The following is a 17,369-nucleotide window of genomic DNA, read 5'->3' as shown; positions in this document are numbered from 1 at the left end:
ACACAAAGATTATACGTGATCTTGCTAGAATCTAGTATTTCATTAGTTTGATGAAGCTGAAACACGTCATTTTTAGTAAACCATTTTGACATGAGCTGTCATTTGTCAAAAAAAGGTGGCACAGCCTGTCATCTTTCAATTTTTAAAATTCCCATGATCCTCGGTGTTCCGGCTGGGGAGACGGCGCTGAGCCCTTTGTCATTTTTGACAATCACGGAAACCCCGCGCCAGTGATTCACTGCGGAGCTGTTGTCAGCAGACTTCTTTCCAAGAACCAGCTCAACTTGCCTCAGGAAAGCGTGGTTTTGTCATCATCTTTCGGATAACGCAGGCCTCTATTAGAAAAACAGAGATTGCGCACACAGTTCTCAGAACGCATCAGGTTCCTCCGGCTGGAGGGCTGTGGCTCGGAAGCTTGGAAAGCCGTCGGCGGGCTCCTCGGAGGAAGAGGTGAGCCGGCAGAGATGACTGGTGTCACTGCCACCATCTCTGGAGGCACTGCAGGAACCAGGGGCGTCATCAGCATTCAAGGTGCGCTCAGCACACTCTAAGCTAAATCGTAGCGAACGTACATGTCCCTCTAAGAGGTGTCCCACTCGTGGAAACCAGTCCCTTTTCTTCCTTCCTTCCTCTCCCCCTGTGAAAGCAGAGTGAAACCCCAGTGCTGTGCTGCGCCCCTCAGGGTGTCAGAACAGTGCATCCATCTCGTGCTTAGAAAGGACCGGAGAGAGCCTTTTCCATAGTCCAAGACCAGAAGCTGTAAGCCTCTGTGGAAAGCACTTTGCAGTGGGAGGGCTGTGTGACGCTGCTCCGTGGAGGGCAGGTGTGTGGTGGGGAGGCAGGTGCACCTGTCTTCCTCTGGCTGTGCTCCTTTAGCCCCTTCCTGAGCTTTGGTGGCACGTGGGAAGAGACCGGGAGAGAGGAAAAGAAGGTAGAAGTCTGGAAAGAGAAGAGGTGTTCTTAAACATCATTCATTGTTGGCCTTGCGGGCACCTAACAGCCATTCACCTGGCCGGTGGCAGAGGTGTCTCAGTGGCAGTCTCTGCTCCGAAGCAAGTATAATCTTCTAGCAGTTGTGAGAAGAAAGGAAAATGAACCAGGCCCCTGTGGCTCAGTTGTTGAGCGTTGGGCCATGAACCAAGAAGTCACGGTTCAATTCCTGGTCAGGGGACATGCCCAGATTGTGGGCTCGATCCCCAGTAGGGTGCATCCAAGAGGCAGCCAATCAATGTTTCTGTTTCTTTATTTCTCTCCCTTTCTTTCTCTAAAATCAATAAAAATAGATTTTATAAAAAAAAGAAAGGAAAATGAGTTGGGGAATGAAGAACAGGATGTGATAAATGCCAAAGGCAGCACTGAGGGCTGGAGTCACTCAAGCAAGAAGGAGGAATTGGTTATTCATTCACTTAATGTTTTCAACCAACTTCTGAAAACTATACCTGCAAAGTATCCACCGGGTATAACCTGTGCCTAGGTAAGCTCTGTCCAGTGCCCTCTGTGTACCAGGCTCTGTTTCCAGGTCTGGCACAAGTCTTCTCGACCTTCACTACAGCGTGTGAAACACGGCCTTTGTTTTCAGAAGGACGTGGAGCTCTGTGAGCAGGAGCGATGAGCCTAAGGCTACCACGTCAGGGCCTGCAGACCTCGGGGTTCAATCTGGGGGAGTCATTTTCCAAAGTTGTCCAAGAGCTCACGTTGAGGAAAGAGAGAGAAAAGCCAGTACTTAATAAAAATTCAGCATTCTCACTGCTTTTCTGGGGTCCACTCGCTTAGCATCATCTCCTAAGCGTTATTGTCCCCCGTGTCATTAAGAACATTTGAAATGAACACGTTTTCTTTGCTGGGTGATGCCCATCCTAGGGCAGCCGTGGGCCTGAGACGGGGATGTCAGAAGCAAGAACATCAGCCCACCATCCATGGCTGCTAACACATCGGGCTGGGGGTGCTACCGGCTCCGCAGGCCGGTGCCAGGGCAGAAGTGGGGGCAGCAATGGACATGAGGGCTCTGGCCCCGAGGTGCGCATTCACGCTGGGTGAAGTCCCCGAGCAGGTGCCTTGGCTAACAGACAGCAGCAGGTGCTTAAATAGGAGCTGAGTTCATTAGAGGCTTGGCGGGAGCAGATGGGGGGAGTGTGAGGTGCGGGGGGAATGATGAGGGACGACAGCTGGCCATCCCCAGGGAGGGAGCCTCATGGCAGGCTGGCCTCACCGCCTCCTTAGTAACCAGGGACTCCCAAGGATGCCTCTTCCTGGTGTCTATCCTGTCTTAAAGGAGCCATGTGCTTGGGTGGGCGAGTGATCAATCTTTTGTTCAACAGTGAGAGGGAGGTAAGGGGAGGGCCTCTTTTCTGAGGAAGAGGATGGAGTGTTGAGCTGGAAGGGGAGGAGGGCACCCACGTGGATTCCCGCCAGGACTTGCTGGAAGTGCAGGGCCGGACAGGGAAGAAGGTCGGAGTGGGAGGCGTGGAGGCAGGAATTTGTGAGGCTGGCGTTTCATTAAAGTGAAGGCAGAGGGCGGAGGGGATGGCAAAGGGCCAGCACCCACCCCGAGGTACAGAGAAGAGTGTGTTGCTGGAGACACAGATGACAAACGAATTCCTGGGAACTCGACCATTCTCGGGAAACTAGCTGGTTTTGTGTAAGGAGCTAGAGAAATCTTTGTGTGCTTTCTTACAGTTTTTGGTAAATGAAGGTAAATAAAGGAATTATTTTTTTTGGGAAAAAAAGTTAAAATAAAAAGGGATGAATAAATCAACAAAAACAACAAAACAACAGAAAGAGCCACTCTGTGAACATCACTGTTGGCCCGTGGTGCTCTGCCAACAATTTGTATGGAAATGCATACTTTGCTTGACAAATAAAAATATTTCCGCTGACATTAACTTTTTTATAAAGTGAAGAAGTGCTCTCCTGTATTGCCTGAGGGAACAGGGAAGAAAATGCGTTTTGGGTCTAACGTGCAACAATCCCTGATCCCGTGCACAGAGAAATCTATGACGACTGTCTGGCCTCCTGGTTATCTTTAAAACAAGCGTTTCCCATTTCAGCTGGCTGGGAGTCTTAGAAAGCAATCTTGACCTTCAAAGCAGGCAGGAGAGGGCAAAGATGGGATACGTGGTGATGGACGGAGACTTGACTTGGTGTGGTGAGCACAGATGATGTATTATAGAATCGTACCCCTGAAGCCTATATAATTTTATTAACCAATATCACCCTAATAAATTCAATTAAAAAACCCCCACAAAAACAAAGAAAAAAAATACAAAAAGCTGAAGGAATTTAGTTACAATGTTTGTAAGTTAAGAAAACATGGTCAGGCAGTTAAAATAATTTTGCCTCAGTATCCTAAATCCAGATATATTCAAATAGAGGATAGGATTTTATTTTTCGTACCTTTAGGGTTTATGGAGTCACAGGAGAAAAACCAGTTTTCATTCTTTTAGACCAGATTTTCTTTTCTCCTGGCGGTTTTTCTCAATGAGGTGGAAGGGAACTTATTTAGCGGGCCTGCAGGAGGCTATCAAAGTGTGGCCCTTGTCACTACTCCTGTGTCTTAGGGATCCGGGCAGGTAGGCGCATCCTGTGTAACCCAGCAGACAGGAAGCAGAGCTTGGCAGTCAGGGCTGGGCTGGGAGTGGGGTCAGTCGCAGAGCTGTCCCACCCACCGAGGCTTTCTATGGGCACTGGTTCTAGAGGAGTGTTTTCTCTTGGGGTATCTGGTTCAGCATCTGCTTATGGAAGTTGTGCTCATCACCTGTGTGGCCTTGCTAAGGGGTTGGGACAGTCACTTGATTGGTACCTGTTTTATCACCTGTTGAATTACACGCTCCATCAGCTGCCTCGCTCAGGGCTCTTCCAGGTCGTGAATCACACAATCCCTTGGCGAGGGGTCTGTGCAGGCAGCAGCGACAGCCCTCACAGGTCCACCAGCAGCTGCCTCCAGCCCAGCAGTGCTGGCGTGGTAGGACATGGCCGTGGAGTACTGATGAATCCAGGCTGTCCTTCCAAAGAGTTGGCTTTATACTCAAGCCTTTTGTTCTTTTAAAGGAAAGTTAGTGAGTGTGTGGATTTCCCAGTTAGCAGGAGTGTACTGAGTCTCTGAGATCCTGTTGGCACCTATGCCCTGTGGAAACTAGTACCGAGTGAAGGTACAGAGATGTATCAAGATGCCGTGTCCTCAGAGACAAGAAGGTACAAGAGGTACAAGTTTTTGGGAGTACTTCCCACAAAGAGGCTGGGGTCTCTCTGGGGAGACCAGGCACATGTGCTTAGAGGAGGTGGCTTTGACATGGATATTAATGGTTCATTGTTAGAGATGCAGCAGGAAGAAGAGAGGGACAGTTCAGCAAATACAGTGAATAAAGTGAAAGTATGGAATACACACACACACACACACACACACACACACACACACTATGTAGATGGTGGTCATTGGCGATCTATGGAGGATATTGGAGCAAAAGACTGACATGAGCAAAGTTTGAGGGGAAGCTCTAATTTTGTCTGATTACAGTTCAAGTGAGGAATGAGAAGAAAGAAACTTGGAGATGTGTAGATTCCTTTGCAGGGGTCTGGTGATGGGATCCCGAGGCAAGTTCTTAACAAAGGTGGGGATAAGGTCTGGAAAGGACAAAGGAGAGAGAGAGCGTGGAGGAATAAGGATAAGTCTCAGTGTCTTGTAAACGTGATTATCACAGAATAGGGCAAAGAAAAGGAGAAGGCAGGTCCTCTGGAGAACTGCCAAAAGGAGGAGCTAATGGAAGGTAGGAACCTGAGGTTGATATGCCAGTGGAGCATTAATGGGACACGCCGGGCAAGTGGTTAGTAAGGATGGGCTGGTCCTCAGGAAAGGCGCAGGGGCTGGGGAAGCAGGATTAAAGATGGCGGGATTAGGGAAGGATTCATCCAATAGCAGGAGTTGGAATGAGGGGCATCGGGACTTGAGAAGGGTAGTTAGGAGGAGAGAGGTGATAATGTGAGCATCACAGAGGAAAATGCTACACAACCTTGTCAACAATTCGACCTGGAGATTAAGAAAATAAAGGTAATGATGCCCCTGACAGCAGCGGAGTTGCAACAAGACGGTCGTCATGGTGAGGGGTGAAGGACTTTGGGGGCACGCTATGTTAGGGTAGAGTGATGGGTAGTGAGTGGTGAGAGTGATGCGTTTTGTTTTATATTAAATAAGATGCCTGAAGGAGAGTTAAAATGCTATTTTTAACAAGCTGTCCAAGATTTGCAAGAGAGGGTTCTGGGACCAGAATAGATTTAGGGCAGTTGCAGTGAGTGAGGAACTGACCGATTAAGTAAAAGCAGAAGACACAAGAACAGAAGCTCGGAGCTTTGGACGCTAGAGGTCAAAGAGAAACAAGGAAGTTTCTCTTGGATTTTGTTGGATTGGTTAAAGTATGGGAAAATGAAGGAACTACAACACAAGCGCAGGAAAGAGGGTGTCAAAGAGAAGGTGGTAGTAATGGTATCAAATAGATGGGCAGATTAAGGGAGATGAGCACTGTGAAAGTCATTGGAACTAGGTTTGCGTGGTGGTGGAAGCTCATGTCTCATTGGAGCAGGTAGAAGGCTGGAGGGGGCAGGTGTAGGAAGTGGCCCTTGGGACCAACCTCATCCTCACATGTCATCAGCTCAGGTGAGGCTGCATAATGGGTGCGTCATGTTCAGTTCACTGTGATTCCTTTTCATCTGTGGCTTAAGAGTTGTTCTTTAATCCTCTCTAGTAAATGTTTAAGCTTGGTTTTTCTACGGTCTTTACTTCTTCCTTCTATCCATCTTCAGAATGTCCTAGATGTAATCGTTCTAGAAGTCCACACCCTTCTGTCTTTTCAAATTTGATTCTGAGTCTATGAGTCAGACCTGAATTAAAATCCCACAAGTTCCTCTAAGAGACCTCAACTGGGAAGTCAGATTCCAGGAGCTGTGATGTCAGGTGCTTTTCCCTACCTCCATAGCAACACTTCCTTGGCCTGATCTGTGGTTTCAATGTCATTTAAGGCTAAAATCCAGCTCTGTTATTTATGTTTCAGTTTGGAGGGTATAGGGAGTGAGATTAGGGGTTTCAGGGACTGATTGGTCTTCATGAAAAACTGAAAGGTCAAAATCTTCATCTTATGGGAGAAGTTTTGTTCCTACAGTTATTTATTCATTTGATTTGCCCCTTAACTTACAGCTAAATTCATGGACAAGTGTTCGCAAAGGCCTAGGATGAATGTGACATGTAACTTTATGGTAGAGCCCAATCCCCATTCCTAATCTTATTCTAAAGGAGACCAACTCAGGATGGCAAGAACACCCCACCATCTTTCCACTCCCCAGTTCTAGGTCCTTCTTTCCCCCACTTGTTCATAGTTGTCGGCAGACATAATTTTGAACACTCAGTCATAGAGGCTGGACCTCCAGCGGGAGGGGGTCATTGGAGCAACAATGAGGACAGAGTGAGAGCTCTGGGCAGGGCTGGAGGGCCTTAGAAAGGACTACAGTGTTCCGAATTCACAGGAGGGAGGATACGGTAGCATTGTGTCCAAGGACAAAGGTGCAAGAAGGAAATGTTCTTCTAGTGACATGAGAGGCCAAGGAAGACAGAACCGGAACCCTTTCTTGTGGCCTTTGCCCTTTGTGTTAATTCTAATGTAATTTAATTTGAGTTAATTATATCTCAGCCCCATTGAGAGAGTAGGTCCTATGCCCATTTTACAAATAAACTAGTTTAAGGTTCAGCAAATGAAGGAAGTTGTAGATCCTACTGCAGGCAAGTGGATGAGCTGGGATTGGAACTGGTCCTGCTTGGCTCCGAAGGCCTTCTCCACACCACTCTGCCCTCAGAGGGAAAGGACTAAGACTCAGTTATATGTAGACAGAGTTTCATGGTGCATCTGAAAATCTTGGACCATGTGTGCGATCCTTTGATTTCTCTTCCCCATTTGTTTTGGTCTGTGACTCGTTCTTTTGGTTGACACTCCAGGAGACAGGCAGGGTCTGTTTGCATCCAAAACAGAAAGCATTTCCACATCTCTGGGCGAGCTGTGAGCCTCCCGCATTCCTTCCATGTGGAGGCGGGCAGAGCACAGCTGTGGCTGCTAGGCAGGGGGACCAGCTGTGCCAGCTGCCAGTTGACACCAGGGCACATGCTTGGTCCCATTACTCAATTGTGCCCAGCTCAAGTTGCTGCGTGATTGGCGTTTGTCAGTGCCAGGGATATGGAAAGAATTCTATGCTCTCGGAAGGAAAAATTTCATAATACCTCCTATTTCATATGCCACATGTTCCATGAAAATAGCATGAGTCCACACTTGTTTGCGTACAAGCAGGCTGCTGGTAGCCCGACCCATGGCCTCCGAGGAGTTCTGGTTGTCATTGACCTTGCGGGCCTGAGATCTTCGCACCACGCTGTGTTTTCACTCTGACTTCCATGTGGCTGAGCTGCAGATGATGCATATTTTGTTCAGCTAATCTATTAAATAGAGGAAAGTGCCACCTGGGCCATCAGTCCTCAGCATATTTGGCGGTGATGGCGGCCAGGTGATTACCTTGGGAATAGCAACGGCTTCTTCAGAACTACCAAGAACAGCAAGTGGAAAGTCTCCTTGGTTAGAGATCTCCACTTGCCTTCTGCTTCTCCTTTTTTAAACATTTAAAATGATGAAATGAAACTGACAGTATTTCCTTTTTTTGCTGTTTTGCAGAAAAAACCGCTGTCTGCGATAATCAAGGAAGTCTGTGACGGGTGAGTGTGGTTACTCAGGATTCACCTGAGGGGCTCCGGGCCACAACTTGAGGGGCAAATAGAATATTCCCGTGAGATGGTCAGATAGCACTCATAAGTCACCCCTTTATCTGCCCAAAGACACCCAGATGCCTACGTAAGATGTGCATGCCTCTCTCCTCCGGGAAGTTCCCGTTGTTCCTCACCCAGAAGGTGTGGGCTGGCCAGTGTGGGTACTCGGGCGGGGGTGGAGGGCGCTCTGTCTATTGTGAGAGGCTGTGCTCATCCATCCGTCTCACAGGACACAGTGTACCGTTCCGGAGGTAAATGCTCACTCCACTGGGTATCCGGTCAGGAAATCAATCATTCAACAAGTCAGTGGCCACTCTGCTGCCACGTGGCATCACAACAACCGGCTGTGCCACGTCTCTGGCCGCGCACACAGTCAGCGGAAAGCACACACTAGTTGCTTGTGTGTTTTTCTCTCATAAAGCAGAACTGTGGCTAGAGGGTACCTGGGATATACTGAAGATCCAGGATACATCACTAGAATGTTCCAATTTGCAGCAAGCCAGAGTGACTGGGGGTTGGAGCATGCAGAGGCAATAGAAATGCAACAGTTACCGAAAGCTTAAGTTGCATTCATTTCCTTTGTTTCCCCATCTCTGCTCCACAGCTTCAAAATAGGGAGGGATGTAACTTTATATTTAAATATCACCCCTGCCCACAGCCATGACGATGAAGAGCTGCAGTGAGCAGGAGGCTTGGAATGAAACCTGGACGGGCCTCGGGGGTGGGTGGGGGTGGGGGGATGAACGGGTCTTAGGGTGGCAGGTGCCTGATATCATTTGGAATAGGAACTGCATTGTGGGGTATGTGATAGGGTCTTCAATTCATTTATCTCTACCAGACTAACAATTAGAGGGACCGCTTACTGGTTTTCTGACAGTTTATGCTTACATTTTCAGGTGGTCCCTGGCCAACCACGAATACTTCGCTCTGCAGCATGCTGACAGCTCAAACTTCTACATCACAGAGAAGGTAGGTCTGCCCGGGACTGAATCCGGGGCAGTTAGCTTTTAAGGAACCCGGGGCAGTTAGCTTTTAAGGAAGTTAAAACAGGAGTGACGGTTCCTCTGCTCAGGACCAGACGTGCTGGTCTACATTTCACGTTGGCCCTCTAGGAGGCGGAGTGTGCACAGCAAAGAGCTGCCCCGTCAGTGCTAACCAGGCGGCGCTCAGCCCATCCAGGAGTGAAGACGAGTCTCCCTGTCCTGTGTTAGCACTGCACTTGCCTTCTAACAGCGAATTGACTCATGTTCTCTCGCATTGCGTGGTTGAAGCATTAGTGGGACCCTGGATGGCAGTCTAGCTCCCTATCACGGGCAGTTCCCCCAGCCATGTCTAAGCCCTCTTCAATGGCTGAAACAATGACAAGACCTTTTTTAAGCCGGCGTTGTGCAGGCTCGGAGTGTTCTGCGGCTTCGGGAGCCCTGCTTTCTTGTTGGTGATGTTTATGGCATGGGAAGCATGGAGAAGGGGAGGGTTGGGGAAATCAGGAGGAGAAGGGAAAACTGACCTTCCTTCAGAACCTACTGGATGCCCGGAAGTAGGCCAGGCTTGTTACATCTGTTTGTTGATTTCTTCCTCGAGACGAACCCATGATGCACGCACATTGGCTTTTGTTGACAGATAAGGGACTGAATCAAAAAAGCCCAATGGCTCGGTCAGCATCTCAGGGGTAGTGACCGAGAATCCAGAAGCAAGTCCACATCTTTGTGCTTCCATCATTTTTCCCGGGGGCTTGCTAAAGGAGCTCGGTTTTATGGAGCATTCACTGAGATGCAAGGTGCCAAAATGGTCCTTGTGGAACATACAACCTGGGGCTGTCGGCGGGGAGGAGGGGCAGCCCCATGAAAAGTTTTCACAGCGTGGGACAGAAGTAATGGAGAATTCTCTGGGAGGAGGGAGAATGCTCTGGGAGGAGGGAGAATGCTCTGGGAGGAGGGGGATTGGGGTGACTCTGGCTATGGGCATTATTTCTCCATCAGTGTTCCCTAGAGTAACCCCAGGTTTACCCACAAGTCAGATGGGCCTTAGGCCCACTGTGACTGCGCACTTTACATGAGGAGTGTGTGTAGGGGTGTGAGGGAGGATAGCCACTGCTTGGAAATGCTTCCAGAAATTGCCTTGTTCTGTCCAGACGCACACTGGAATTTTCATAACTCGTGCTTTCCTGGCCACCCTGGCGCCAGTGCTGAGGCTTAACACCGGCCTACACCTCCTGGCGTGTTGTTAATGTGACTTGTTCCTTTGACTCACTCCACAGACACTTAGTTCCCTGTCTTCATGCTTCATTTCCTTAATATTTTTCATTTATCTTCTCCTGCCTTCATATAATCTGCACACTGCTCTTTGTAAGATAAAGAGTAGATAAGTAAAGTTCAGTGCTAGCAGGGAAATATGTTGCTATTGACCGCCTTAAGCAGAACTGTCTCATTTCAACTTGGTTCGCCTTTTAAAGGCAACTAATATATTGTGACTTTGGGACATCATTGGAAAAGATTGGATGGTTTTCTACTCACTGAGGTATAATATGAAAAAGTGTGAAAATTATTAAGTGATAAGATTATAGGATAGTTGAAGTTATAGTAGAGTTTTGCAAACATCACCGGTTAGTGGATAGTGAAATCAATTCAGTTCATTGTAATAGTAAGAAAAATTGGAATAGAATAGACTAGGTTGGAGTGTATCACCTGCACAGCTTGTGAAAAACTTGAGTATCTCTCACACACACATATAATCATGTGCTTGTGCTGGACTTTTACCCTGGGTTGATTAACCTCTCTCAGCCTGTGGGCCCTGGTGGCTGTCCTGTCTTCTGTCACTATTGTCAGGGGACTGGAGTTCATTGGAGATTCCTAAGGACAGGATTCTCAGACTAGAGAACATAGCGTCCTAGGGAGAACATTTTAAAAGTATAGATTTTTAGACCCAAACTGGGCACCTCAGATGGAGCAGGCCTGGGATGTGGCCCTGGGTTTTGCCTGCAGAGAGCCCTCCCAGGATTCTGTGCAGCACCCAGGGGCACCTGGAGGACTGTGCCCTGGGCCACTCTTCCGAGTTGGGCTCTGTGCATCATGAATGGCAGTCAGGCACTAAGTTCAACCTAGGAGTGTGTTCGTGTGCAGCTGATTCTTGGAAAAATTTAAAAAGTCATGCAATATTTATGCTTTTGTTCTAATTAAAATTAACATAGACTCAGCCAATTTAAACTCCTCAGAACAGTCAGAAAATGATCATTTTATTGGGCATCCTTGTCATTTTCTGGGAAATTGTTCTGCTTGAGGAAGCACTTCATGTTGAGTCTAAAAGGGACTGCCACCTCCCCGCCATCGGGGCTCAGTTGTTAAGCTCTGGCTTATGAACCAGGCGGTCATGGTGCAATTCCCAGTCAGGGTACATACCTGGGTTTTGCCTAGTAGGGGGCGGGCAGCAGGTAGCTAGTTGATGTTTTTATCTCTCTATCCCTCTCCTTCCCTCTCTCTAAAATCAATAAACTTTACAAAATAAAATAAAAAAAAATAAAATAAAATAAAATGGACTGCCACCTAAGTCTGCCATTCTATCTGTCCCTCTTCGTTGGCCAGTGACAGCTGAGATTATTCTTTTTTAAAATATATATTTTCAGCCCTAACCAGTTTGGCTCAGTGGATGGAGCATCGGCCTGAACTGGAGGGTCCCAGGTTCAATTTTGGTCAAGGGCATGTACCTTGGTTGTGGGCACATCCCCAGTAGGAGGTGTGCAGGAGGCAGCTGATCGAAGCTTCTCTTTCATCGATGTTTCTGATTCTCTATTCCTCTCCCTTCCTCTCTGTGAAAATCAATAAAATATATTTAAATATATCTATATATCTATATATCTATATCTATATCTATCTATCTATATATACATATATAAATATATTTAAATATATATATATTAGAGAGGAAGGGAGAGGGCGAGAGAGAGGGAGATAGAAACATCAATGAGAGAGATACATTGATTGCCTCCCGCACACCCCTGGGCATGAGCCCTGACCAGGAATCTAACCAGTTACCTCTTGGTTCATGGGTCAATGCTTAAATGATCAACCACTGAGCCACACCAGCTGGGCAGGGATTCTTCTTTTACTAAGATTTGAGGGATGAGGAGGCTGTTTGTAAATAAGAATTTATGCCTTTCCCCCCTGCAGCTGTTCCACAGCACTCAGCACTGCAGGGCAGGGCAGGGCCTCCACTCGGGGCAAACCTGGGCGGCCTGCCGTGTGCCGTTAGGTCCAGCTAGCTCCTTGCAAGTTTTCCTAAAATGAGAGCCCATTTTCCATTTTTCCAAGCAATGTATTTAGCAGGATCTTGGACACTCACAGCCCAGTGAGTTGTTAGGTAATACTTGCATCACCATGGTAACTGGTGACTGATGTTGGAAAGCTGTGTGTGTTCTTAGTTACTGATTTCCCCTCGTGTACGAGGTGGTCTCCCTTCCTCTGCCAGAGATCACATAGGGCCCATCATTTTAAAGAAGAACAGCTCTCCAGGCCCGGCAAGCCAGCACCGGTTGTGGCCGGAGGACCGAGGCTCCCACTCTTCCCACCTGGCCCAGCCCTGTCTGTAACTGTCCTCATTTGTTTACTGGCCGCTCAGCGTCACGCTTCCAGTGCAGCGGGGAAAGTGTCACGTTGTCGAGCAGCGCTAAGCAGAACTGTAGCATGCAAATGCCCGAGAGAAAGTTAAGATTCAGCTGTTCGCAGGTTCAGACTCTGCCCCAGAGACTTGTATCTCAGGGTTATGTCTGGGGGCGGGCGGGGAGAGAATACAAAGTGAAACGTGATCTGTGTATTTTCAGCTTGATTGAGGTATAACTGACAAAGTTGTAAGTTCATGGTGAAGTGTACATCATGGCAATTAGATATGCCTATCCATTTTGAAAGGATTCCTCCCATCTACCTAATTAGCACATCCGTCACCTCCTTTATTTATTTACTTACTTGGTGAGAACATGCAAGTTCTCCTTTCTCAGCAGATTTCAGTTCCGTGCTACAGTGTTATCCACCATAACCACCGCATTTTACGTCGCATCCTCTGTTCTTATTCATCTTACAGCTGCAGTCTGTACCCTTCCCCACCTCTCTCTCTCCCTCTCCGCCCCTCAGCCCATGGCAACCACTTATCTGCTCCCTGCTTCCATGCTTGACTCTGTTTTTAAGATTTTAGATGTAAGTGATGCCCTGCAGTGTTGGTGTTTCCATGTGGGACTTATCTCTCTTGGCATAATGCCCGCGGAGTCCGCCCACGATGTTGAAAATGGCAGGATTCCCTTCTCCCTCGGGGCTGAGTAGTATTCCATTGAGCACACACACACCACATCTTACTCATCCACCGGGGGACAGCCACTGAGGGTGCTTCCGTGTCTGGGCGGTTGTCAGTGCTGCCATGGACATGGTGGTGCTTCTCTCTCTCTGGTAACCTCTTTCCACTTCCGTTGGATATGCGCCAGGGAGTGGGATTTCTGGTTCGTCGTGCTAGATGTGTTTTTGATTGTTTTGAGGAGCTTTCATACCGTTTCCCATAGAGGCCGCACCAAGTTACATCCCCATCAAGAGGGCTCTTTCTTTTCTGCATCCTCACCAACACTCTCTCTTTCTCTCTCCCCCTCCCCGCCCCGCTCCCGCACCCCTTTTTGACGATGGTCATTCTAACACATGTGAGATAAACTCTCATTGTAGCTTTAATATGCATTGTCTTGATTATTAATGATCCTGAGCAGATTTTCATATACTCATTGATCATTTCTCTGTCCATTTTCAGATTGGACTGTTTGTTGTGTTGCTATTGAATGTTGTGAGTTCTTTATATAAGTTGGATATTAACCCCTTTGTCATATATACGATTTGTACACACTCTCTCCCGTTCTGTAGCTTGCCTTTTCATTCTGGTCCATGGTTTTCTTTGCTGTGCAGGAGGTTTTTACTTTGATGTAGGCCTACTTGGTTACTTGTGTGGGTCTCATGTTGACTTCAAATATTCCAGTGGAATTTGTCTTCTGTGATGGAGAGGAATATGCATTGATGTTCTCTGTCCTCATTCTGGTCTGATGAAGTGGGTATTATCTCCATTTTACAGTGAGGAATGTGAGACCGAGAGCGAGTAGGCATCAACTTGTTTAGGTCACTCGAATGGGCCGTGGTCAGACTGAGGCTGGGACCCAGGTGCCACCTCCTGACGCCTTCCTTCCCAGCACCTGAGCTCTGATAGAGCTACGATGCCCTTAGTCTGCTGACACCAGGCCAGCGGTTCTGACAGTAACTGCCTCAAGAACTCAAAGACAGGAAGTTACAGTCTGTAGCATTGGCTGTGAGCCTCAGTCTGTCACTTCCCTGTTCCTTAAGAGGATACCTTAGAGCAGCTGTTCTCAACTTTCCTAATGCCCTGACCCTTTAATACAGCTCCTCATGTTGTGGTGACCCCCAACCATAAAATTATTTTCGTTACTACTTCATACCTGTAATTTTGCTACTGTTATGAACCGTAATGTAAATATCTGTGTTTTCCGATGGTCTTAGGCGACCCTGCTAGCGGATGGTAGTGTAACAGGCAATCTCCTTCTCATAGTGACTAGCCAGGATTCTTACCTGCCTTTCGTGAGGATTATGTAATGGTCTCAGAGAGTGTGAGAGCACCAGTAGCAGTCCTGTAGGCAAACAGGAACATGGCCTTGGCACCCTTATGCTAAGCACACAGGAGGCAGTTCCCAGGAGCAGGGAATTATGGGGGATGTCATTAGCGGGTTGGGCACCGTGGACCTTGACGTTTTATCACGATTTCAGTATAGAATTTGGTTTCCCCCTGTGAAGAACTACTTCATGCGAACTACCTCGGCATGAGAAATTCCCATTTTGTGACATTAGCGGAACCATGCCTGACCCAGGCCCTCTCGGCAAAGCTGGCCCCAGGGACCTTGGGGCAGAGGTAGGGTTGTTGGGAGAGCACCCCTCCTATGCAGTTCCCACTTCCTAGGTGCTCTGAGTTCCCAGACAGGCCCCGGCCCCCCAGAACCCCGGGCCGACAAGGATGCACAATACCTGGGCACTGGTACTGCCCCCGGGCCAGGAGATTAATCAGTGGAATTCGGTTCAGCTCTCGAGCCCCGAGCCCTGGGCTCCGCAGAGAGCTTAGTGAGGAGGATACGTTCCAGGCTCCACGCCCTGCATCTCCAGGTCTAGGCAGGGAGCAGGTCCTGGGATGGACACAGGTTCTGAGGAAGGAGAGGCAGGAACCTTCTCCTTGGCTTCCATTACCGTGGCCAGCCATGTTCTGAACATATGACATGAAAAGTCCCAGAGAAGAACAGTTGTAAGTATTCACGTGTGTGCTGTTCTGAGAAGCCTGATGAAGTCTCATGCAGTCCCGCTCCCTCCCCCTAGGATGTGACTCATCCCTGGTCCCCACTCTCCGCCCGTTAGTCACCTGCTTGCCATCTCGAAGATCAGATCAGGTGTCACCAAGCTTGGGCTCAAGTCACGCTCCTTTTACCTAATCACAGCCCCAGGGCACAAGAGCAGTGATGCCAGCAGTTCAGACGCCTCGGAGTGCTTCCTTTAAGTGAAAAGGTACAAGTTCTCAACTTAATAAAGGAAGGGCACAATTGCATGCTGAGGTGGCTGTGGTAAGAACTCTTCTGTTCTGAAAACTGTGTGAAAGGAAGAATAAATTTGTGATAGCTTACTGAGAGAGCAAATGGCTACCCTCACATAACTGTTTTTTACAGTATCCTATATAATAAAGAGATGATATGCAAATTGACCCTCACACTCTTGCATCACAAGATGGTTGCCCCATGTCACAAGATGGATACTCCCACGTTATCACAAGATAGATGCCCCTATGTTGTCACAAGATGGCTGCCACAAGATGGTCACCCCCACGTCATCACAAGATGGCCAACCCCACATTGTCACAAGATGGCTGGCAGGGGAGGGCAGTTGGGGGTGACCAGGCCTACAGGGGAGGGTAGTTGGTGGCTACTGGGCCAGCAGTGAAGCAGTTAGGTATCAATCAGGCTGGCAGGGGAGTGGTTAGGGGGCTATCAGGCTGGCAGGCAGGGTGATTAGGGGCAATCAGGCAGCCAGACAGGCGAGTAGTTAGGAGCCAACAATCCTGGATTAGAGAAGGTGCAGGCTAGGCTGAGGGATATTCCCCCCCACTCCCAGCACACAAATTTCGTGCACCTAGTATTGTTATAATTGTTCTATTATTAGTTATTGTTAATCTCTCACTGTGCTCAATTTATACATTAAACTGTAGCATAGGTATGTGTGTATATGAACAGACAGAGTATAGAGAGGGTTTGGTACTGTCCTTGGTTCAGGCATCCATTGGGGAGTCTTAGAATGTATCCCCTGTGGAAAGGGGGGTCTACTAGAAGAGAAAGGGGGTCCAGAAGGGTCCTGAGCAGGCTAGCTGGATTTGAATAGCATCTGATCTGAATTCTGAGAGACTAATGGGGAATGTATTCCCTCAAAGCCCACTCTTCTGGGCGTTTTAGGCTCCTGGCAGGCCAGGGGGGAGTGACCTGTGACAACGGTCACCTGTGACAAAGGCCTGAACCTTTGGTGGAAGCTTGCTAAGTGCTCAGCCACGTGCTCCCCGCGGACCGTGTTGTATTGGAATCTTCACAGTGAGCCTGTATGCTAGGTTTGAATGTTCCACAATCCACGTGGGCATGGCTGAGGCTCAGGGTGTGGGTGACAGCGTGGGCCTGGACCAGGAAGTCTGCCTGCAGAGCCCTGACCGGTGCTCCGGGCTGTGCCGCGGACAGGCAGGCGTTTCTGAGCTTTGCATGGCACATCCGCCACGGCAGGCCCCCAGGGCCTGGTGCTGGAGTTGGAAATCCATCTTTCCACCCTCTTCTTTTCCCCCCCTTGTTTCCTCAGTGGGCAGTCCTCATTCACCACCTCGAAGTCCTCCAAAAAGCATTGCATTCTTGGTACACCTTTGACCCAGTAACAGTGATTGGTCAGCATCATCAAACCAAGTAACATGCCTCAGACATTCCCCTAAAGTGCACACGTGTCCCCAGAGCCTGTCCCCACCTGGAAGGGAACTGGCCCTCGCTGTGTGGGCAGCTCAGCTCTGACCAGAGACGGCGGAGGGCGCCTCGGGGCTGGGTCAGAGGACACAAGAATGTGCGTCTCTGTAGATCGCTAACCAAGATGAGAGCGGGACTGTCCCTGGCTGTCTCCGGAGCTCTGTGATGCAAACAGTGCAGATGGTGCCTGCATGATTCCACTTCCAGCTCGCCTTCTGGTGTGGGGGTGGGCTGTGCCCCGTCTCCTCTGCCGCTGTCTGGTGAGGACCCTCAGGCCCAGGCAGCGCAGGACCCTCGCGTCATCTCCTCAGTGTGGCTCAGAGTGTGGGGCCGGGGTGTTACAGGGAAGATCGGGCAATTGTCTTTTACTTTGAATATAATCTGAAAAATGTAAAATTGTTTTTAAATGATAGGTTATACTATCATAGAGGTAATAGTAGTGTTTTTTTAACGGCAGGCTATTATTTACTAGTGGGTACAAAATCAGTTAAGTAGGTTGGAAGAGTATTAAAAATGGATTGTAAT

At 48.5% G+C, this 17,369-nt stretch overlaps 1 protein-coding gene across 4 annotated transcripts in view; it reads left to right on the top strand.

Moving 5' to 3' along the window:
- The window catches only part of ELMO1 (engulfment and cell motility 1), a 345,973-nt gene that overhangs the window by 80,790 nt on the left and 247,814 nt on the right, over positions 1-17,369 (top strand). For all 4 annotated transcript variants that reach the window (XM_084896335.1, XM_084896336.1, XM_084896334.1 and 1 more), the window contains exons 3-4: positions 7,698-7,738; positions 8,686-8,758. In XM_084896335.1, coding sequence (XP_084752461.1) covers positions 7,698-7,738; positions 8,686-8,758 — 114 coding nt within the window. The remainder of the gene's footprint in view (positions 1-7,697; positions 7,739-8,685; positions 8,759-17,369) is intronic.

This window comes from Pipistrellus hanaki, assembly GCF_964339955.1.
Source record: "Pipistrellus hanaki genome assembly, chromosome: 10".
NCBI lineage: Eukaryota > Metazoa > Chordata > Mammalia > Chiroptera > Vespertilionidae > Pipistrellus > Pipistrellus hanaki.
Note: the sequence above shows the minus strand (reverse complement) of the source record. Positions and strands in the feature narration are given on the sequence as shown.